Below are 23,367 nucleotides of genomic sequence, written 5' to 3'. Positions count from 1 at the left end.
ATGCATTGTACACCAAAACAAAAACGATTCACTGAAGGAAAAATGTAAATTTTAGTGAGGTCTCATGGGGGGGGGAGCGGGGCGAGGCTTTGCTAAGAATTCCCCACCACAACCTCTGCCAGACACCTGGAGAAACAGCTTACTAAAAAGACTCCGACCCAAGACTGCCGGAAGATGCGGTCCCCAAGCGAGCTTTTTCCAACAGAAACGTCTGGCTGAGCAGAACACAAGCAGTGATTTCATGCCACTGAAAATGACTCGAATTTTATGATTTTTATCATTATTTAAATGAGTACAAGCGAAAAGGTTAGGTAAAATATAAGGTCAAACCCAAGTGGAATACAGAAAGGCAATGTTTAATATTTAAATTTATGGAAATGGGTGTCTGGGTTCCGACCCCAGTTTCTGTCCACTGGGTGAGCTCTTGTGTGTGTGTCCCTCTCTCAGCTTCCTTATCTGGCCGGAATGGAGCTGGGCCCACAGCACAGATGCACTGAGCAGTATTAAATGAGATGATACACTGAAAACCTTGATCAGAGTGTTCAGCGCGGAATACAACCTCAAAACAGAACTATTTTTATATTTACGTTTCAACTAATTTGAAGAAAGACTTAAGACTTCTTTCACTGTGATTTTTAAAAAAAAATAAATAAACCTTCAAATGAAGAAAATGATCACCACAGCTGGAACTACGTGACACTCTCTTTTCTTCTACCGCCAGGACAATTAAAAGTGATGTTTCCACAGAAGAATGGAGTAAGCGCTGGGGGCCCCTGGGGCACAGCCAGCAGCCCGCAGCTCCCATCAAACCAGACCCTAGCTGAGCACCCCCAGGGCCAAACAGACAGGGCCCAGAGCTCTCCTTCCCAGCACTGGTGGAGGAGACAGGCTGATAGCTCCACTCCAACCCTCCGGGAAAGAACCAGATGGAACGAGAAACACATCTGATGTGTAGCCTCCTTGATACACACAAATCTTAATATATTTACTGTAAGGAAATAATACAACAAAAGCAAAAAATGCCACACACACACACACACACACACACACACAGATTCAGCGTTGCACTAAGCGTACTAGCACAACTGGGTAGAAAGTGACAGCCAAGAGGAGTGTGGTTTGCTAGACTAGTTAATCAAGCTAATAGTTACGGGGGAAGGTCACACATGTCTCTAGGTAGCTTTTGCGAGTTCGTTCAGCCTGTGAAGAAAAGCTTGCAAGTCCTCTCCTGCAGACAGTTCTATCACAGAAAGACTGGATGAAAAAAATAGTCCCAGAAGCCCTGTAACAAAGGGACACATGACACGCATAGTCGGTCCCCACATCATTACAATTTAATGTCTTCATCAGTAAAATACAAGACTGTTCTGAAATTTACAGAATTAGTGAAAGGTGGAACACGGAATTGTAAGCACCGTGTGAAATCCAGTGTCACAGAGCAATCTACGGAAAAGGATCAAAAGGCAAAGTGTACGTCCAGCTAGTGGGTCAGGAAGGTGAGGCTGCAGGAAAAAATGCTCCTCCAAATAAGCATAATGATGCTTCCATGAACTTTGCAATTAAGAAACCTCTAAAAGGGTATTTTTGTCATCTTGGGTGTTTGCTTTAAATTGCCATGAACTTACTTGATTCCAGAAGCCACGCATTCTGACTGTAATAACATTTTGACATACAACGCGAAGGCAGGAGCTATCAAAATGCCCGAGCGCTATTGTGTGTTGCCACCGCCTAGGGCATTCACGCCTGCTAATCTTCCCTCCTTCTGTACTCAGTGGCTGTATGGCATGTATTTGTGCACGCAAACATCCATGTGCATTGCTCTTCTTTACAGTGTGATTTCCCCTTTTTTCCTCTTTGTATGCATCTTGAATTTGTGTGCATACTCCCACATGTGAAGTTCGCACAGCTTTCTGTGATATGCCTCAGTCAGCATTGATTTCCTGTCCCCTTGCACTCAGCCTGGCCAGACCTGGCCTTGTGATCCTTCCCTTGCAATCTACCCCTCTTCAGCACCGCTGGACCCTGAATGGGGTTAGATCTACCTTCAGGCAGATGACAGAAATCCCCAAGTCATTCCTAACATCTCATCCTGCCAAACTCTCCCCAAAATTCAAGCCAATAGTTGGTCAATTTTATCTTCTCAAAATATCACTCCTCTTTTCACCGCACTGTCAGCACCACAGTCCCCGAGGTCATCTGGTGTATCCTGGAATACTGCAGCCTGCAGACGGTCAGCTGCAGTCTATTCACACTCTGCAATCTTACCACAAAGCAGGGAAAGCACACTTTTTGAAATGCAAATCTGATATTGTCCTTTTTAAACCCCTCCAAGATTTCCTGTTGGTCTTGGGCTAAAGACAAACTCCCTAAGCTGGTCTGCCAGGCCCACTCACCCTTCCCTGGCCCTGTGGCGCCAGCCCCCTCGGACTTCTCTCAGCACTTCTGAGTCTATGCATGCTATCTGCCCCGGGTGCTCTGCAGAGTTCTTCTTGCTGACTCTCCCCCTTCCGGTCACTAATATTTATTCATCCTTCACATCAGGCCGTTTCCTTGGAAAATCTGGCCAAATCTGCTATGTAGACGTTCTAGTATATTCTAGTAATATATGTAGAACTTAGCAGAAGAGTACTATCACATGTGAAATCATTTCATTAATCATCACAAAGATTAATCTAGAATAAATTATTTGATTAATCTTCATCAACCCCTCTAGTATAAGAAGTTCTCTCCTGGCCACAACCATGTATTCTCAACCATCTAACACCACATCTCAAAATCACCCAATATTCCAAAGCCCTGATAGCTCAACATTCCAAAACTAAGAATAAAATAATCACCAATTTATAAAGATGATCAAGTTTGTTCTAGTTTTTCATTACCATCAATACTGAAATAAACATCCTTATCTTTCAACACTTTCACTAGGGCATCTGTAAGCTAAACTTTTAGAAGGTAAATGGTGAGATAAAAAAAAAATTATGTTTCAGATTCTTATAAGATGTAGAGACTTGCTCTGCTTCCATTTCTACTATACTAGTCTTTGATTAAAGTGAACTGGGCAACTACCGCAAATGAAAGATGTGTAAGGTGTTATAGGATTAACTATTTCATAGCAGAGAAAAGCTGGGTCATTTTAACTTCTATGGAGAAACACTAATTTACTGCAAAGGAAAAACCAAAGACCTTGAAACTAATTTCTCTTGTTCTTTTCCATGTGGAGGTAAAGAGCAACTATACTTTCAAGCCTACTGTTGAAGAAATAGGAATTAAAATATTTCACTTTAACTTCCATAGGAAAATAACTGTGATCTGGTCTTTAAAATCCGAAGTGAGCCCCAATCTCCATAATAATCAAAGTGCTGGCCAGATAAATAAGTGAAAAGCTCAAAAAGGGGGAAAGAATTCCACAGAAGCTGTCTAACTCCTAAAGATTTTTAAAAGGAGCGGCTTCATTTATCAGAAAAGAACGTCTGTCCTATGTGACAACAGATGCTGCGGCGATTCCTGTGGTGAAGACTTCCAAAGCCTTATTCTAAAAATCTGATTCGTCTAAGGTAATTAGACAGTAAGTGAGATGTGCTACGGATAAGTGACTTATAAACAATAAAATGCACTTAAGCCACTATGACATACATATTTCATGAAAAGTGTTCGTGGCAAAATTTTACCAGAGTGATAATTCGACCAGGAACAGAAGAGCACCTTAGCTTTACCAACACATTCATGTTTCTGTTGACTATGACATTGTTGATGCCTGCAGTGACCATTGTGACGCTACCAACTCCCCCCCCCAGAGATAACTTCTGTAAGTGTTAAGGCTCAGCCGTGGGGGGTCACGCTCCCCCAGCACAGCAGCCAAGGAACTGCTAGTAGCTGCCCGCGTGCAGAGGAGTGGCTGGGAAGCCACAGCCTCACTGCGGAGGGGCTCTCCCTTGAACTGTGAGTCCAGCCCACGAATGTCTGTGGCACCTTCAGCAACAGGAGAGTGAGCCACCACTAGTTGTGTATAGCATCGCAATTACACAAAAGTGTGTGGCACTTTTACAAGAAATAGAACAAAAGGAGGGGAAAGTTGTTCAACGTTTAAAAATACGCTTCACATGGTCAGAGTGACGGTGCCTCTATTTCTGACCTAATCACTGGACTGGAGAAAGTTCTGGTTTGCAGGAGTAAAAGCAGCACACAAAAGTCAGTTAGAAAAGATGAGAGAAGGGCGGTCTCTCCTTCCTTTGCCTCTCTCCTAGGGTCTCCCACCCTGTGCTGTGTCTCCAGCAAGGAAACAGTAAACACTTTCTGCAGAGTTAGAAGTGCTGCTGTAAAGAGGGGTCCAGAGGGCAGCTCTCCCTCCTCCACAAATTCACGTTGAGCACTTGAATTTTCAAAGTCATATGTGGCAATCAAATAAATAATCAACAGGCAGATGGATAAACAGTCAGCAAAGAGCTGCCCAAGACTGAGAACGCATGTGTCCACGAGACGGGTCAGATTGCTAACCTGATAAGGAGCAGAGTTAATGAGTAGTTAGAGAAGCCACTTAACCATGGCAAGGCTTCCTTTTGCTACTGCAAACCAAAACTTGTAACTGTAAGGACTGCAAAGAGAGGTAGGAGTGTACTGCACGGGGCAGGGGCAGTTACTGAAGGGACAACTGCCCCGTATTTAACCCTGGGGAAGAGGCACCTAAGGACTGAGCTGTTCCGGGCCGGCTGCCAGCTTCTGGCCTGCTCCCTGGCTCCCTGGTAGCCCTGGACACCCTCAGCATCCACAGCCACGATGCCTGAGAAGCCAGCTCCAAGGGACAAGAAATACCAGAGAAAGAGGGACTCTCGGAAGCAATCTGAAAACACACCACTGTGAAGGAGAAAATCAAAAATCTTGTATTTTCTTCTCAGGTTGCTATGTTTGAAATGAAATGGGACCCAGAAGAGAGAAAGTGTTACATTACCCTGTTGCAGCTATTTTCAAGAAATTAACTCAATGCACAGGACCACTCTTTCTAGACAGTTTGTCAGGAAAAAAAAAAAAAAAAGAGTGTTTCTATCACGAGCATGTATGCCTACTAGGCTAAAATGCTACTATCACCTTCAAATTAGGTGCTGCAAGGAAGGTGACTGTTTCCGCTATCTTAAAAGCTTAGAACAAGTAAACTTGATTTCTGTGTGCAGCTGCAGAAACAGAAAGGTCTTCCATGGAAATTTTGTCTATCTTTTACCTACTGATGCGGCTGCTGCTTTCCCAAACAGAAGGGAGCTCCTATCTCCTTTTACTCTGCTGAAACAAGAATTTCCAGAACCTTGGAGGATACCTCCTAGGGCAGAAACGCCAGACCTCTCACCAGCCCCAGCCTGTCCTGGAAGTTATCTGATTTGTCAGTATCTCTCTTCAAATGTATTGGGAAAAAAAAAAATGGACACAATCCACAGGTGTGGTTGATTAAAACAAGGCATTATTAATTTTTGTGATATGTGGACACTATACTCTTAGCAGAACCTCTTTTTTTTTTTAGTCATGTTATGCCGCTGGTTCATATTAACATTTTTCCTAAAGAATTGTCGCCATATAAGCTTGCTCCTTTTTTTCACACCAGTGAATTATGATGCATTTACTGTATGAAGTTTTTTCTTTTTCTTTTCTTTGCTTTCAGCATAGCACTGTATCCTATTTAGTGTTTAGCTCTAAATTCTGTTATCTATTTGTAACAGTTATGCTTTGCTCAGCCAGTCATGAATTTTAAAGCCAGCCTCTAGACCTGCAAAATCACTCCCGCAAATGATGAAGAGACTACCCAGGGCAAAGGTGTGCGACCCTGCCTGGGTTACTTCCTCACTCAAACCCAGCACCACACGCTGCCTGGTCCCGGCTCCAGCCTGCTCTCACTCGTGTGGCAATGCTGCTGGTTGCATTTCCTGCCATCTCGCACCCAAGAGCAAGCAGCCCGCAGCCCTGAGCACTGCTCAGGGAAAGCAATACTCACTTATCTTTCAAAAGAAAGCATGAAAGAGCTGTACACATTAAAATCACAGTAATATTAAAATATGCATATGTACGGAGGAAAGCCCTGAAGAGGAGAATCACTGGATATGTTTGTTCTAGTGGCAGGCTGTGGACATGTGTCGGGGAAAGGTGGTGTTTCTGTTTTAATTCAATACTGTCTTTAATACAGTCACACTATTTAAAAAATAAAACACTGGGAATTATGTAGAGAAAACTGAGCTGAAAAGCAATCCATGTGAAACAGCTTTAAAAGCTCTGAGACTATCTGTTGCTACCAATCTGAAAACTCCTTTAAGTCGAAAAACAGTCATTTGAAACGACTTGTTGATACCTAGCAGCACTGGACTCTGTTTTTCTTTAAATTATGCACCGCTGGTTTAGACTTAATATTTCTAGAAATGGGGAGACAGAAGATTGGAGAGCTAGATGCTAAGGTTTAGACAATGTCTGGATTGTGTACACATCTGTCTGTCTGTCTCTGAGGCAAATGTTAGAATGGTATGGATAGCAAAAGAGTCTGCAAGCTGATGGATCTGCGGAAGTTTGGGCTGAGAGAGGGCGAAGCGTGAAGTCTCCTTGCAGCCCAAGGACCACTGACGGCATAAGCTCCTACCATCTGCTCACCTATGGTCTTTTTCACGCTAGGAGTAGAAATTAGATGAATGGTTAGCGTATGCATCTAGGGGTTGAGATCAGAAATATGGGAAGGTAAGGATTTTCTTTGTTTTTTTAAAGAGTAGGTAACATAAGTGTGGAAAACTAGTAGAAAAGCAAGGCAAAGTGGTTATTTATTCTGGAGATGATGTAAACTGCAAATACCACATTTCTCAAAATCTTAAACAAGTGAAAATTTTACTTTGTTTAGAAATATAGTTTTCCCATCACACTAGCTAAACACATGAGGTATAACAGCTGTTAGATTTGTGGGAAAGTGCTAGGAAAATGGATAAAATGAGCTATATAAAGTCCAGTTATTATCTGACAATTGAAAATAACTTTTTTTAGAAAAAAAATTGCCTACTACCCTAGAAATTAAGTCAAATCTAGGTAATAAATCAGCAAGTTCACAGATCCATAGCACACTGCCATCAGAAAATGTATAAAATATCCAAAAAGAAAGTCTGGTTATTATGACACATGAAAATGCTAATTTGTTTTAAAATACAAAGGTTCCCACTCCCCTGTAACTGAACCTAAACACATGAGATAAATCAATAATGTCATAGATATGTGGCAAATGGCTATCAGACAGGTAAAATATCTAAACAGAAAACCTAGTTATTATTTGACAAACCTATTTTGTTTTGAAATATAATTTTTCCATCATGGTAGCACTTAAAAATACTGGTGATAAAAGCAACAGCTTGATAGACCCAAAGCAAACTCTTACAAAAATGGATAAAATGTCCAAATGCAAAGCTCAGCTACTATTTAAAAAGTAAATAACATAACTCACTTTTTTTTTTTTTTTTGCTTTGCATTTAACCTTGTTTAAAATAGATTACGACAGTCAACATCGGGAAGCAAAATCAGAGAAAATCCACAATTCACTTAGATATTAAATGGCAAAACAGTGTTGAAAGCTTTTTAATACATCCATATATATTGGGGTTTTCATTTGTTTTTAAAGGGCTTTTTGTTGGTATAATATCTAAAGTATTAATGTTAACTTATTTTTAATACCATTTTGTTGTTTTAGATAGTAAGAAAGTTGTACTCAAATTGCCTATTGATGCTGCTTGTTCCCTTTGAAAATTATGTTTCTATCCAAAATGAAAATTTCTAGAAGACATTTGTGTAACAATGAAATATACCAAAATGATAACTCTGTACATTACAATAATGAGATCAGAGACAATTCTATTCTGTTTTCTGGATTTAAATATATGTACTAAGGTTGTTTATCAGAAAATTTTATTAGAAAAATCAAATTAATGGTATATCCTTTAAAGAAAAGTCTGCAAATGTAATATCACTATATTTTAAAGTTATATAGGAAGCAATTCAGGAAAATTAATTTGATCCTGTTTTTACTTTTTAGAAAGTATACCCCTGACTTTACAAAAATATAAATTCTTTAGATACCTATGTAAGGATAAAGTCTGCAAAAGCAGACTACATAATATTTACTAGCATAACTGCAGGGTAGATAGATAGATTACAGGTGCTCTGGATTTTCTTGACATTTTTCTCCCTCTTAATTTTGGACAGTGGTAAGGAACTGCTTTTACAGCGATACAAATACTAATCATGCCTTCTTTCTTTTTTTTTTTTTTTTTTAACCCAGAAAATCCTGGGTAACATTTTGAAATGAAAAGAAATCAAGTCAAGCTTCAAAAGTCTTCGCTAGATTTTTTAAAACTTGAATTTTCCTTACATTTCATCTATAGTAGTTTTCCATCTCACTGTTTTTAGAAAAAAAGTTAAATCCGTTAACAACTACTTAAAGTAACTGTGCATTAAAAAATGCAACTGCTAAGTATTTAAGTCAGGCAGTCACCAGAACTGAACTCTACCAAATAAATGAAATCTTGGGATTATTATATCCTGCAAAGGCGGGTAAACAGTCACAGATTACATTGAGACACTTTATAAAAGTATATTATGTTCAGCCAACTTCCTAGAAAAATGTCTTTCATTGTTGGAAATATACATGTCACTCCTATTTCTGACGGTCAAGATTTTATTTCTAAATAAATGTAAGGTCTCAGCACATGGGCTTATTTTGTTCATTCCTAGAAACGTTCGCTTTTCGAACGCGATCTTTTCCACTCTGTCATGTACAATGGGCCAAATTCTTATTTATCCGCTAAGCATAAAATAAGCTGTAGCAACATTTGTGAAGTTTATCCAGCTTTAGTCTTCAAAGACGGATACGTTTCATCTGTCTCAGAAATCTAACTCAGTTGTAGACAATTTCATTTTCCTTTTAATTCAAACTTCTTTCCTTAAGATTAGCAACAGATTGTTAGTATTCTTAGCGCCTAGCACTTTGAGGGAATTACAAGGGAATCCGTGTTAAGATTTTATTTAGAATTCTTCCTCACCAGTGTTTCTGGGCTTTATACCTAACCGCAATTTTCCCTGACGTTAAAAAAAAAAAATACATATATATATATATATATATATATATATATATGTAGAAATTCTCGCAAATATTGGAGGCAAAACCTCGCCAACCCGCTTCGAAGGATTTGTGCATTTGCAACGACTAAAATGCATTGATCCATCCTATACGATTTAGCAAAATGTAATGTTGCTGGGAGCGCGAGGTCTCTGCGCAGATCTCTTAATCACCACCAAAAACCCGTCGCTGGGAGCCTTTGGAGCCCGCCAAACATGTTGCAAGCATCCCCAGCTGTTTTCCATTGATTTTGCTTTCTCAAAATAACACCGTTGGTGGGGCCATCGGTGCCGTCCGAAGCGTCTCGGGCCTCAGCCGGGGCTGACCCTGACCTGCGCGCCCTCCCTGCTCGGCTCCCAGCGTCTCAGGGCTCCGCGTCTCCGATCGGCAAAACCAGGAAAACAGCATTTCCGCCGCGGAGCAATGCGCTTAAGAAGAGGGAAGAATCAGGTCTTTTTAATGTCACATTTTTGTCTCTTGCCTCGATCAGATTCAAGAAAGAGAGAAAAAAATGTGTTTGTGTAGACAAGGACGCTGACTGACACCCGTTTTCCCTCGGCCAGTATCTAGGCCCAGCAGCCTCAAGCGCGGGGTAAATGCGCCCCACCCCGCGCAGAAGAATGGGGGCTCGCCCCCCGGGTTGTGGCTGCCGGGGTCGAGAGAAATCCACTACAGGGGGCTGGGCTGGGGAAGGGGTGCCGGCAAAAGGAACCGAAGATGAAATTGTTTGCGCCCGCTAAACAGGGAGGGGCCCGCGGGGGCGCAGAGAAAAGAAAAGGCCAGGGGTCAAGCCTGGGGAGGGCTCCGTGGAGCTGGGAAGTGGGGTGCTGGTATCCTGGGGGAGGGGTGCAATGGAGCACCAAGAGGGGCTAGCGCCCAAAGGGCGCGCCCCGGTACCCGAAGCCAGGAGGGGGAGGGGAGGCGGTGGCCTGGTGGCCCCGGGACCTCCACGTCGCGCGCAGGCCACTAACCTGTCAGTAAGAATGTGCCAGTGGTCGCGGGGCTCATCCTTCGTGTCCCCCGACCCTGCCTTGTCCAAGCACAGGGGTCTCCCAGCTCCCACCACCGGGGCAATTGCATTCTTGGCCTTGTTAGGCCGGCTGTCCTGGATTTTCCCCTCCCCTCCTTTTCTTCTTTCCTCCCAGCTTGGCCAGTTCAACATCAGCATCCAGCAACCTCACCCCCCTCGTTGATCCCTTGCTCCCCCTAGCGGCGGGCCAGTGCAGCGTGGCCACCGCCCCCCCACCCCATCCCCCTATTCCGCCCCCGCACCCCCCTCCGCCCCCTTAGCCCGCAGAGCACGCTGGGATTTGGCGCCCCCCTCCTCTGTTCAGCCTATATAAGGCTCGCAGTCGGCGCTCCTGGTACACGCGCTTCAACTTCGGTTGGTGTGTGTCGAAGGAACCTGACGGCGACCAGCGGAGAGATCCACCGAGCTTCGCGGAACATCCACTGAGCGGCTCGCGCCCGCTCGCTCCGAGCGGCGGCGGAGCGCTCGTGGGTCCCACGCCCGGCCAGGTGTGGGATCCGGTCCTGCCTGCCTTCGCAGAGGAGTCCACGTGTGGTGAGTATGCGGTGAGAACGTTTTTTACTTTTAAGATCACATTCATTACCCATTTTTATCGGAAGCTGCGGGAGATCGACTAGCGCCCGGGGACGTCTCCTCGCAAATCTTTTCACGCCTTCACTGGCTGAACCCCAAAACTGGGGAAACCAAGTCTTCAAGGCTTTGGTCTCCAGGACGGAAGTCCAGAGGTAGGCTGTAGACGGCTATGAGCTGCGGACAGTCATGAGCTGCAGACGCACTTGAGTTACACACTAGTTTGTTCTTCAAATGCGCTCTCAAGCGACATGTTACAAACTAGTTGGCGTTTCCATGCGCTACAAACTGATGAGCGCTTTAGCTGCGCTACAAACGGAGGCTCCGTGCCCGATAAACTGATGCGCGCTTCGAGCGCTGCAAACTGATGGGCGCTTCACGCGCTGCATACTGATGCGCGCCTTACGCGCTGTGAACTGAGGGGCGCTTCTTTGCGCCACGGGCTGGCGCTTCATGCGCTACGAACCTGTAGGAACTGCAGCGGCCGACGAGCTGCACACGAAGACCGACTTGTGCCTTGAGCTCGCTACAAATTCTGGGCTGTAGATCAGCACTGCGAAGGTACTACCAAAATGGTTCGATTCCTCCCAGAACGGCACTCGATGCGCTGTACGGCACATGCACTGCAGAGGTACATGAGCTGCAGACCAATTTATAACTCAGATGCGCTGTGAAGCGGGCATTGCCGCAGAGGTAGAGGAGTTGCGAAGTGTTTCCGCGCTACAGATCGGCGCTAGAGGGACGGGAGGTGTAGAATACAATGACCCCTGATGCGCGTAGGGGGGGGAACCCCACCCTTTCACCTTTTGGAATCGCGCCGGTTCTGTGAGCGGGATCTTTGCATGATGGTGCTCTTTGACAAAATGGAGCCCCGGGCAAAAATTAGTGCTTAACATTCTGCCCACACCATTCCGGCTACAGCAGTGGAGTGGAGGGGTGCTGACTTTTGGTGAAGGCAGGCAGATCGGGCTGCCTGCCTAGTTGTACTTGATTGAGGCGGCGGTGTAGTTGTCTTGGCGCGAATTGGCGGCCAGCAACAGTTTGTGGAAATTGTCGGTTTGCTGAGTGTGGGGGGTGGATGATCTCGGGGGTGATTGCTCTTGCTGCATGAAATGAATCTGGATTTCGGAGGTTGGTGGGAGGGGTTTGGGGAGGGGGACCCTGGGAGAGGCGAGCAGTCTTTGCAGCCTTGTAGCAGCCATCTCAGACCTGCCCCGCCCACCCGAGCCAGCGCGCCTGCTCCGCAGTAACTCGCCGCCCGCGCCCCCTGCCCAGCGCCCCCCCTCCTTCGCTCGCAGCGCCTCCTTGGAGCGCGCCTCCCCGAGCGCGCCTCCCCGAGCGCGCCTCCCCGAGCGCGCCTCCTCGGCAGCGCGCCTCCACGGTAGCGCGCCTCCCCGGTGCGCCTCCCCTACCCTCGCCCCAAGCCCAGCCTCCTCTGAGGCTGCTGGCCCACCCCTCGACTCTGAGTCCGCCTCCTTTGACGTGCCTGCCCAGGCCCCACCTCCAAAGCGTGGCCCCGCCCTGAGCCCGCCTCGGAGCGGGCTGTAGCCCCCCGCCCGCACGCGCCTGCGCACTGTGCGCCTGCAGCCCCGCCTCCCCAGCCCCTGCGGCTGAGCCTGGCTGGGCAGCCCCGCCTCTCTGCTGTTTCTTTGCTGCGCGGTTTTTGCTGTTTGTCCACTAGTGTCTAATTAAGGATAGTAAATGAGAACAATTAACAGCAATGATAATTATAATTGGCATTCATAAGTACTTTTAATAAGTGCTTTACTATCTCAACACTCACATTTGAAATTCCCACTTGTGGATTATTATGGGAATTTCTAATCAGACATAGTTTAGACCTTAAAGCAATTTAATCCAATGCTTTTATTATAATCAATAAAATTATAAATAACAAGTAATTATATATACAATTATTTATAATTATAAGTAATCAATAAAATTATAAATAATAAAATCTTTCAGCTTTTTGGGGAGACACTAGTGGACCTACTGGAATCAGATGTTTTGGGGGCCATAACAAGGCACTGTATGAACTGTGTTGCTAGGATTTAGGTGATGGACTGGGACTTCTGGCTTGGCCAGTGAGCGAGGATGAGGCATCCGTGTGCTCACGAAGCCAGGTTTTCTTCTTGGCAACTCTAGGGATTAGCCCTGGCTGGCCTGGCTGCTTGCAATAAAATTTGTGTGGCACACAGTAGGTGTTCATTAACTGTGACAAATGAATAGTCCACTGGCTTATTTGTTATCTCACTTGGTGTCTGCAGGTCTTTTCTATTTTCTTGTTCCTGTTTCCTATGGTGCTTTGATGTCCTGGATTGTGTTGCTGCCTTATCTCGCTCACCTCTAAAAGTTTCTGTTAAAGAAAAGTACGTATTTTTGAATTCCAATACTGTAAGCTGTAATTATAAAACCAATATTAATTTAAATTATTCTAAATAATTAGCTTTTTTCATAAAAAGCTACTTATTTGAATATTCCAAGTAATTAAGTTATTCAAATAATTAGCTTTTTTCATAAGAAGCTAATTATTTGTTATTCCAAATAATTAGCTTTTTTCATAAAAAGCTAATTATTTGTTGTTCCAAGTAATTAGCTTTTTTCATAAAAAGCTAATTATTCAAATCTTGGGCACTTGTTATTAGTGGTACACATTGGCATTTAAAATTTGTGTGATGTAACAATGTGGTTACATTACAAAATACAGATTATTTTAGATGGCGTAATTAAATATCTGTATAATTAAGAAATACCTGGTTCCAAATACTAAAAAGCATGAGCCAGAATTTTGTAATGGGGAGAATTGGGGGTTTTGGCTCTGTTAATTGTCCCCTCCAAAATATATAATTTATGGGAAATAATGTACTTATAATTACAGCTTTAATTAAGTCTGCTTCCTCTTTGGGAATTTTGTATTTGCATATTAAAGAGGCTCAAAATATTGGTAAACTGCTTTTCAATAGAATTTGCATTTTCATAATACCCAAAACTTTGGACATTTGAAAATTTCGAACAACTAATTGTTGCTTAATGAGATGTTTATATATGATGGGGTTTTTGTTGTTGTTATTGTTGTTGTTGGAAACTGTTGCTCTTTGGTGTGTTTAGGAAGTATTAATCGATTTACTTAATTACTAAGTAGACTGAAACGGAAATGATTGCCATATATAAAGGTGACATCTGTCCCAGCTAGTTTGGCTTTATGCAGTGTGACCCTTTGCGTTTTCAAGACTGGGACCTCTTGACCCCGCCTTCCTGATGCAGCCCATATAAGGGAGAATTTAAGGAACCAGAGTTTTATAAATGAAATTAAGTCCCCATGCTCTTCAGATCACATTAACCCCCGCTGCTCCTGCAGCTATTTCGTATTTACACTCAGGGTTGACCCCACCCTAATACCTGGAAGATCTGAGATATGATATTGGTGAAGGTCACAGGTCTTAAACTCGTGACTTGGAAGGCCATATATGGCCTTGAATTCATTTAAGCAGCCCTGTCTGGAAAAAACAAACAACGAAAAAACCCCACCTAAATGTTTTGGGAGTGGGGTGGGAGGGGCATACACCCCCAAGTTACACACTTCACCCCCTCCATGTCTTAACTTCAGCCTCTTGTCACTTTTGAATTACCTCCCTGTATAATAAAGGTAATCTTATTGATCTTTTGTTTCCCTGACAACATATTGATTGCTTGCTAATGTCTTAATGTGATTTCTGCCCAGTCATTTTCTACAGATGTTGATAAAGTCCACCCAGGGGCTGTGATTGACGTGGAAAGGGTTCACCTTCCTCCCCCAGGTCACACTGCACCAAGCTAGGCTGGGAATCAGATGAAGAACTCCTGTCACTGTTCTGAAAATTGTTAATGTCTGAATGACAGAAGTGACACATTGGTTACCTGAATTATGCTTATTCTTTAATGGGGCATTAAAATGCTTCACTTAATACATAAAATTTACATTATGTTGTAACTCTGTATTGCCAGAGGTCTTGAACTGGTGACCTGGAAGGCCATGTAAGGCCTTGAACTAATGATCTTTAAAGGTAGCATCTTTAAAGAGCTGGAGATGATACTGAATGTCACAGAGTGTGATGTGTTTTTTGTCTTCTGATTTGTTTTAGGGTTAGATATTTTATCTTGAATGTTATTTATTGTTTTCATATCAGAAATTACTAAAACAATTATGTAGCAGGGTTAAAATTATTAAAATGGCACACATAATACCTGTCCTTTAGGGACCTGGCTTGATTGGGCCCACATCAACTTGGGTGCTGAGCTAGGCCAGGGCGGGGCTGAGGGGCAGGCGGGGTGAGACAAGGGCAGTCATCATGTTTGATTGACACTTGGTTTTTTAATATCCATTGAAACTTTAACTTTAATATAATAATGTTTTTAATTGTTTATGTATTTAAATTTTCCAGATTTAGGATTTGAGATCACTGAAAACTTTTAAATGATGACATCATTCTAAATGCACTTAATCCTATAAACACATGCAGATGTTTTCTTATGATTACTTATATTAATATAAATATTTTAATTATAAAGTCAGTGTTTACATTATGATTTGTTGTCATCTCTCATTACTGGATCACTGGCTTTCCCCTACCTGCCCCACCTCCACACGTGTCAGTGGGTACAGCCTTCCCCTGCCCTCCCCTGTGGGTGGGTGCAGCCCTCCCCTACCTATTACTTTAAACCTTTAGGTGGGGCTCTGCTGACAGATCTTGATTAAAAACAAGAGATTGCAAAGTGCTGACCTACTATTTTTTTAAAAAAATTATTTTAAAATTAATTTTTTTAGATAGGAGATGGATGCCCTGGTTGCTCTAGTTACGCCCCCCTCCCCTTTACACCAATAGTTGTCTTTCTGTTTTCTGATTGATGACTTTATTAATATCAGCTAACAGGTATTGGATAGCTACTTGCAATTTTATTTGTATTGTTTAATGAAGTCAGAATAAAGGTGAGGTAAACTATTATTAGGCGTGTTGTGGGGGAAAGTCCTGTTGTATAGGACAGCTCTTGTGGCAGGGCCTGCCTAATGAGGGTCAGACTGACACACATGTGGCTGTCCAGTGCCATTTCTGCCCCATAGAAAATTATCTTAGGAAAGTTAAAATATGGCCAGAATAGTAATTAATAATTTCAGCAATTACAAAAAAGTAATTAGAGCTAGTCTTGCGATTTTTGTGGCAGTGGTGGTGTTGGAGTAGGTCAGTAGTCACCATTCTGTTGTGGTAGGTGTGAGTTGTGACAGGTGGCCAGGGTGCAGTTCAGGACTGATGAACAGAGGCATTGTGCTTGCAATAGCCCCCTCTTTTTGTGGTATGTTATTGGTTGGAATATTACCAATTTTTTTGCTTAGCTTCTCTAATAGTGAAGGTTACCATTTTGATGTTGCTTTGCCTAATTTGGTCTCCATCTTGTGCTGGAAGTTTCTTGCTGTGTGCTTGTGATACAGACCTTGTTTGCCATGTCTCAGCATTATTTTATACTTTGCAGAGGTGAACATGCTGATGACAAAGTTCATATGTTGTTGAATTATGATTGACAGGTGACTTTTGAAGAAGACTAGATCACTTGGACAACCCAGACTGATGTGCTTTGTTGTCGGCTCTCCTGATTGATAACTTCTTCTTTTGTTTTGAGGGTGTTGGCTAATTATTGTTTACTAGTCATTAATGTGTTCTTTGTTAATATGAGCCGGTAGAGCAGGAGGTTATTTTAAATGCCACATGTTCTTTGCATTGTGCTGCTTTGAATGCATATGTTAAACATGTACTCTTATGTTCCTTTACAGAAACAAGCGGGTTTTCAAAACAAAGAGGAGGAGGGGTGGAAGAGAGGGCCCGGATCCAGGCCTCCAGCCCCAGAGGAGTGAAGCCACACCATCACCTGGGAGGGTACCTCCCACCCCGGCAGTTACCATGGGTCTTGGCGACTGCCCCCCACCTCCGCCTCCCCCTCCCCCCAACAACAACAACAACAACTCCAAACCCAGCGGCCACAAGAGCCCCTGTGTGCCCAACCTTACCGAACGCAGACGAGATGAGCTTTCTGAAGAGATCAACAACTTGAGAGAGAAGGTTATCCGGCAGTCTGAGGAGAACAGCAACCTGCAGAACCAGGTACAGAAGCTCACAGAGGAGAACAGCACTCTCCGTGAGCAGGTTGAGCCGACCCCTGAGAATGATGTAGAAGATGACCTTGAGCTGCAGGGCGCTGCAGCAGCCGTTGTCCCATCCACCTCAACCGTGGAAGACTGCCCAGAAGACCTTCCCGAGAGGTTTGATGGCAACCCAGACATGCTGGCTCCTTTCATGTCCCAGTGCCAGATCTTCATGGAGAGGAGCACCAGAGATTTCTCACTTGACCGTGTCCGTGTCTGCTTCGTGACAAGCATGATGACCGGCCGTGCTGCCCGCTGGGCCTCCGCCAAGCTGGAGCGATCCAATTACCTGATGCACAACTACCCAGCCTTCATGATGGAATTGAAGCATGTCTTTGAAGACCCCCAGAGACGGGAGGCCGCCAAACGCAAGATCAGACGTCTGCGCCAGGGCATGGGCTCTGTCATCGACTATTCCAATGCATTCCAGATGATTGCCCAGGACCTGGATTGGAATGAGCCGGCGCTGATTGACCAGTACCATGAGGGCCTCAGTGACCACATCCAGGAGGAGCTGTCCCACCTCGAGGTGCCCAAGTCTCTGTCCGCCCTGATCGGTCAGTGCATTCATATTGAGAGGAGGCTGGCCAGGGCTGCTGCCGCCGCCGCCTCCGCAGCTGCCTCTGCAGCCGCCTCTGCCGCTGGTGCCACGGCCACAGCCACGGCCACCATCACTGCCACTGCCACCATCACTGCCACTGCCACCGCCACTGCCACCGCTGTGGCTGCTGCACCAAAGCCACGCTCCCCGCCTCGGGCACTGGTGCTTGCTCACCACCACCACCAGGTCGACCCCACTGAGCCTGTGGGGGGCGCCCGCATGCGCCTCACCCAAGAAGAGAAGGAGAGACGCCGCAAGCTGAACCTCTGCCTCTACTGCGGGAATGGAGGGCACTATGCTGACAACTGTCCTGCCAAGGCCTCCAAGTCTTCACCGGCGGGAAACTCCCCGGCCCCGCTGTAGAGGGACCATCAGCGACCGGGCCAGAAATCATTGGGTCCCAAGATGATCTTGCATCTCACTTGCAAGTAATGCTCCAGATCCATCTCCCGGGCAGACACACCCTGTTTGTCCGAGCCATGATCGATTCAGGTGCTTCTGGCAACTTCATCGATCATGAGTATGTTTTACAAAACAGAATTCCTCTGAGAATCAAGGATTGGCCAATCCTGGTGGAAGCGATCGATGGGCGCCCCATAGCATCGGGCCCGATTGTGCATGAAACCCACGAGCTGATCGTCGACCTGGGAGACCACCGCGAGGTGCTGTCCTTCGATGTCACCCAGTCCCCCTTCTTTCCCATCGTCCTGGGGGTTCGCTGGCTGAGCACCCACGACCCCAACATCACCTGGAGCACCCGCTCCATCTTCTTCGACTCCGACTACTGCAGATTCCACTGCCGGATGTATTCTCCTGTTCCTCCGGCTCTGGCACCAGTGCCCCACCCGTCTCTCTATTACGCTGTAGACGGATACAGAGTTTACCAACCAGTGAGATATTACTACGTCCAGAATGTGTACACTCCAGTAGACCACCACGTCTATCCGGATCATCGTCTGGCTGACCCTCAAATCGAGATGATCCCTGGAGCACACAGCATTCCCAGCGGACATGTGTATTCACTGTCCGAACCTGAAATGGCAGCTCTTCGCGACTTCGTGGCCCGGAACGTGAAGGATGGGCTGATCACCCCCACCGTCGCACCAAATGGAGCACAGGTCCTCCAGGTGAAGAGGGGGTGGAAGCTGCAGGTGTCTTACGACTGCCGAGCTCCAAACAATTTCACCATCCAGAATGAGTATCCTCGCCTGTCTATTCCAAATTTAGATGACCAAGCACACCTGGCAACCTATGCAGAATTTGTTCCTGAGGTTCCTGGATACCCATCCTACCCTGCGTATGCCACCTATCCCACCTACCCAGTAGGGTTTGCGTGGTACCCAGTGGGACGAGATGCTCAAGGAAGAGCTCTCTTCGTGCCTGTCATGATCACTTGGAATCCACACTGGTACCGCCAGCCTCCAGTACCCCAGTATCCTCCTCCGCAGCCACCACCCCCACCCCCACCGCCTCCTCCACCTTCCTCCTTCAGTGCCATGTAAGTACCTGTCATGTCCTTCAGGGTCTCCACTCTCCAAGTTTATTCCTGTGCAGCTTTTCAATCAGTGACTGTGTTACATTGAGCTACTGTATCTTCAGGCCACCTGAGGCATGTCCTCTGAAACGCTATTGAAAGTCAAGGCTACCCTGAACTGGCACACGTAAAATAGAAAAGTCCCTCAATACTGGGAGTAACAGAATGCCAACAAATTATCTCCCAGTATTCAACCTTGACTGCCAATTAATGCGTTTACTGTTGCCTGGGATTTAACTAGGGAACACTCTTATCATCTGAATTACAGGCTGCCAAATTTCTTTACAGAAAAGCCATTGCACACAGGAAGCGCTGATTTCTTTATGGAGGGGGAGACAAGAAGGAAGATCTGACTTTTCTTGCAGTTTCGGTCCTCTACATTATTGGAGACCGATGCCTTATAAAGGAAGCCACAGTAAACTGGTGCAGTATGGAAAGGCTTCCGTGATCCTCCTGCTGCACCCCCAGGAACTTCACCATCTTCACACTCCTTGTTCATGGTTCCTTAGTTTTCAAGGAGCAGCAGCTGGACTGGCTCTCCCAGGAGCAGGCAAAAGCCCCACATAATGGAGCACCACAGGCCTGAGAAGGAAGTGCTCTCTCAGCCAGAGTTGCAGGTTAAAGAGCGTGCCTTCACATTCTGGTGCAAATCACATGTACCCAAGAACTCTGGCCTTGACGCAGCATCTTACCATCTCCACGCCAGTATAGGCTCTCATACAGCGTTGACCTGGTGACCAGAGGCTGCTGGGCATGTTAGAGCTCTGTCAGGTATTGTGACCACCTCTCAATCACATTGAGGGCTAAGAGGAGCAAATCAAAAGGACTTCTACATCCTCTACCCAACTCTTCAAAGGTTCTGGTACTTCAGAATGTTCAAGAATGCTGTCAGTTGGCTGAAGGTTCGAGGCACCTCTCAATAGCTACTCTGCCACATGCATCTGAGCATTCCATCTCCTCATCAGATGAAGCATTAGGATTCACAGAGAGGGGAAATCATTTAGCTCCTAAACCTGTATGTGGAAAGAATGAGAGCCTTGGGTGCACTGTCTTGAGAATCCACACTTCTGAATGATCAGAGGCTGACATAGAGCTGCTGGTGGACAAAAGGCCTCAGAAACCAAATCACATGGTTCAGTCCAGTGACACCTCTGGTGTCTCTTGGATGCCTTGTGCTACACTGGGACTGCCTGACTTCTTTCAGCCTGGACCCTTGCTGCTACTTTGATCCATTTGTCTAACCTCTCTGTTTCATTCTTTACTGCTGCCATTAACCCTGCTGCAGGATCGGTGTCACCTTCCTGCCTGGTTGCTGAGACTCCATGTTGCTGCCACGCACAGAGAGGAAGGAGGCAGGCTTGAGGAAGCACGAACTTCAGCACAAGCAACCTCCACTTGCCAGATCAGTCTGGGCAGTAGAGAACCACATGATTTACATTTTTAAGTACCTGTCATGAAGAGGAGTCTTTACGGTGAAGTTTCCTATTCCATCAACAGCACCTTTCTCACCCTCATTAGCATTCCCCTTATTCTTGCATGCTTAAGTATTTTAAAGTTTTAGCTGTAGTGGCATCTTTTACCAGTGTTTTAAAGTGCTGACTATGCTTTCGGAAATTTCCACTGGATTTCAAAGTACTAGCCAATTCTTACTTAAACTAAGGAAAGATGGAGTTAGATCACTTCCTTACTGTGAATTTCTTATGACACTGTGAGTGAGAGACTTGTCAGAACTGGAATGTTTGTGAAATAGTTTATCTCATTGATCCTCAATCTTCAGTTTTAGTATTAAAAATATCAATTGGCCTTTTAAAAATTACATTCGGAGAAGAAACCTAATTGGCTATTCGGTTCTAAACAACTTTTGCCTTCTTCTGTGGAATCAGAAATCTTGTCAGTCACTCACGTATTTTAGAGTAATTACTTTGAAATGGTGCATTTGTGCTTCTCGACTGTCGTGAAGCGTCAGTTCAGTTTACCTCAAATCTCACTCCATCCTCCATCTATTTGAATATAAGTGGTTTTGTGTCAAATTGTAATCATTAGTTGATCTTCGAGCTGCAGAGTGCCCCCGGACGGGCAGGTTCCTGTAGCCCTGCGACATGCACACAGACATTTGCCACCACTGCAAGCAGAGGTCTGGAGGACTTGGCCAACAACTGGACAGTCAGGGAGAGCAAGCTGTGGGTGCTCCACTCACAGCCCTGGCACACTTCGGACTGTTTCCTGAAGCTTGCAGTTGACTTTCGGCAGTGTGTGCTGTGCTTTCTTACTACCTATACTATCCATAGATGTTAGATGTTAGATGTTAGATGTTAGATGTTAGATATTAAGGATAAGTAATCTTAGTTCTATAGTATTGATATTTGGATAAGTTTCCTTTCAGTTGATTTTTTTTTTCAGATTTATATTTAGATAAGTTTCCTTTCAACTGATTTGTTTTTGTTCATCCAATTTGTTATTTGGCTCTTAAGAATTTCTTTCGGCATTTTCAACAAAAATGCCTTTTTCTCATAAAAAAGGAAAAGGATGTTAGAAAGGGAGCAAAACCAAATGGAAAGGAGATAGATAAGAATTAAATCAAGTAAGAAAAAGATCTTAGTTGCTAGTTGAGCCTTAAGAGAAGTAGCTGAGGATGTTGGAACAGGAAGTTTACACACGTTTTTGAAGGGCCCATTTAGTTTGAGCCAGGAGGTATCTGTCTTGGTTATCAGTTTGATTAAATCTGGTGGAGAAATACAGCGAGTTTGCATAGTGTAGGAGGGGCACATCTATATGGTGCAGTCTAGGGTTCTGTTCAAGTTCACAGGTGCCCCTTGGACTCCTAAGTTGGCCCAGCTGTCATCCACCACAGATACTGTACATCAGATTAGCTCCAAGACTGGCAACAGAGAACAGCCTTCTGGAAAGATCTGCACGACTGACCGTGGAAGACCACCTGAGGAAAGAAGAGCCCAGTGGGAACCACGTTACTTTTGATGGGATTGAAAGTTCTTTGTTGTTTCAGATTGCGGAACACTGTTGTATTTGGTCTGTGGAACATTGCATCGTTTTTAATTCCTTTTATGTTATCACTTTAAGTAGTTGGGGATATATAGTCAAGCATAAGTGTTTTAGGGTGGGAGGGACTATTATATAATCATGGGTGGGGTTATATAGGTAGGATAATATTATGTATTAGATAGCTCTTTAAGTAGACTTATGTACTTCCTTGTAATCCTTTACCCTTGAATTGTTACCCTTAAGATTTCAAATTCAGAAAGAACTGAAGGGATTTCAACCTAGTGAGAGAAGATTGGATCTAGATAAAACCCTGTAGAAAGTTCAGAGGTAATTAGATGAATAATTGAGTAAAGGCCCTAGGTATTAATTCCAGGGATCAAATGGTGAGCCAAACTTTGAAAGTTTCAGGACAGGTAGTACCCTTTGAGAGATTGTTGCTAGAATAAGTTTGATTACAGCGGATAGTAAATATTCCTGGAAGTTAGGGCAGTGTTGATGCCCCTGTCAGCAAGCTTCCCACCCCCCTTCCCTAACCGTGCCCTTCATATCCCCATCCCAACCCCTTCTTCAAACTGTATCGTTGTATTCTCTTTATTCTATATAGCTCTTCATTTACTAATACTGTATCAATGTTATAATAGTTCAATAAAGCTTTAGTGGTTAGTGCAAATTGGTCCTGATCATTTTAGCGTCCACCAGCATCGAGGGCATGAGGTGGGGGTTGAGGGAGGGTGGAGTTGGGGGGTGGGAAGGCAGGATGATCATGGGGTAGGAATAAGGGGTGGGGGAAATGGGAGGAGATGAGGAAAGTTGGGGGGTGCACAAGAACACATCAGTCACATGAGAACACCTGAAGGTATCAATCTGCCTATGTCAGCTGCAGCACATGAACATAGTGTTACAGCAGCTGATTAATAATGACTTCAAAGACAACAGATGGAGCATAGAAGGTGGGACAGTGGGGAAGTGGGGGTGTGGGAGGGAGGTATGAAGAGGGAAGTGGGGAGAGCATGTTAGAAAGGGGAGACAGGGTGGGGCAAGTTTGGGAGGGGGTAATGTGCAAGAAGACTTCTGGACTGGGGATATAGCTTGGTGGCACAGCCTGCCTGGCAAGCACAAGATCCTGAGTTCAATTCCAATTACAAAAAAAAAAAAAAAAAAAAAAAAATCACTATCAACGCAGAATATTAACATTTGAAAAATCAATAATGACATGACATGTTTAATATAACTTGACATAATACTTAAGATTTATTAATAGTGGGAGAGGCACGATAGGGAAAGAGGGAGACTGAGTGGGGCTAAAGATGGGAGGAGAGGATGGCAGGGTGGAATGAGGACC

The 23,367-nt window shown here is 44.7% G+C and overlaps 2 protein-coding genes across 3 annotated transcripts in view; one reads left to right on the top strand and one right to left on the bottom strand.

Moving 5' to 3' along the window:
* Positions 1-10,291, bottom strand: part of Sgce (sarcoglycan epsilon) — an 83,374-nt gene extending 73,083 nt beyond the window's left edge. Inside the window, exon 1 of the mRNA XM_012515054.2 lies at positions 10,090-10,291. Coding sequence (XP_012370508.1) covers positions 10,090-10,198 — 109 coding nt within the window. The 5' untranslated portion in view covers positions 10,199-10,291. The remainder of the gene's footprint in view (positions 1-10,089) is intronic.
* Positions 10,292-10,439: 148 nt separating this feature from the next.
* Positions 10,440-22,688, top strand: Peg10 (paternally expressed 10). 2 transcript variants are annotated; one of them, NM_001291165.1, is made up of 2 exons: positions 10,440-10,682; positions 16,522-22,688. In NM_001291165.1, the coding sequence occupies exon 2, from the start codon at positions 16,649-16,651 to the stop codon at positions 17,852-17,854; it is 1,206 nt and encodes a 401-aa protein (NP_001278094.1). In that variant the 5' UTR covers positions 10,440-10,682; positions 16,522-16,648; the 3' UTR covers positions 17,855-22,688.
* The last annotated feature ends 679 nt before the right edge of the window (positions 22,689-23,367 follow it).

This window comes from Octodon degus, unplaced genomic scaffold, assembly GCF_000260255.1.
Source record: "Octodon degus isolate 3935 unplaced genomic scaffold, OctDeg1.0 scaffold00050, whole genome shotgun sequence".
NCBI lineage: Eukaryota > Metazoa > Chordata > Mammalia > Rodentia > Octodontidae > Octodon > Octodon degus.
The sequence above is the reverse complement of the archived record's forward strand: the minus strand, read 5'-3'. Positions and strand labels throughout refer to the sequence as shown.

Excerpts from the sequence above, each read along its gene's own strand:
- Peg10 (NM_001291165.1), top strand. The coding sequence starts at position 16,649 with ATGGGTCTTGGCGACTGCCCCCCACCTCCGCCTCCCCCTCCCCCCAAC.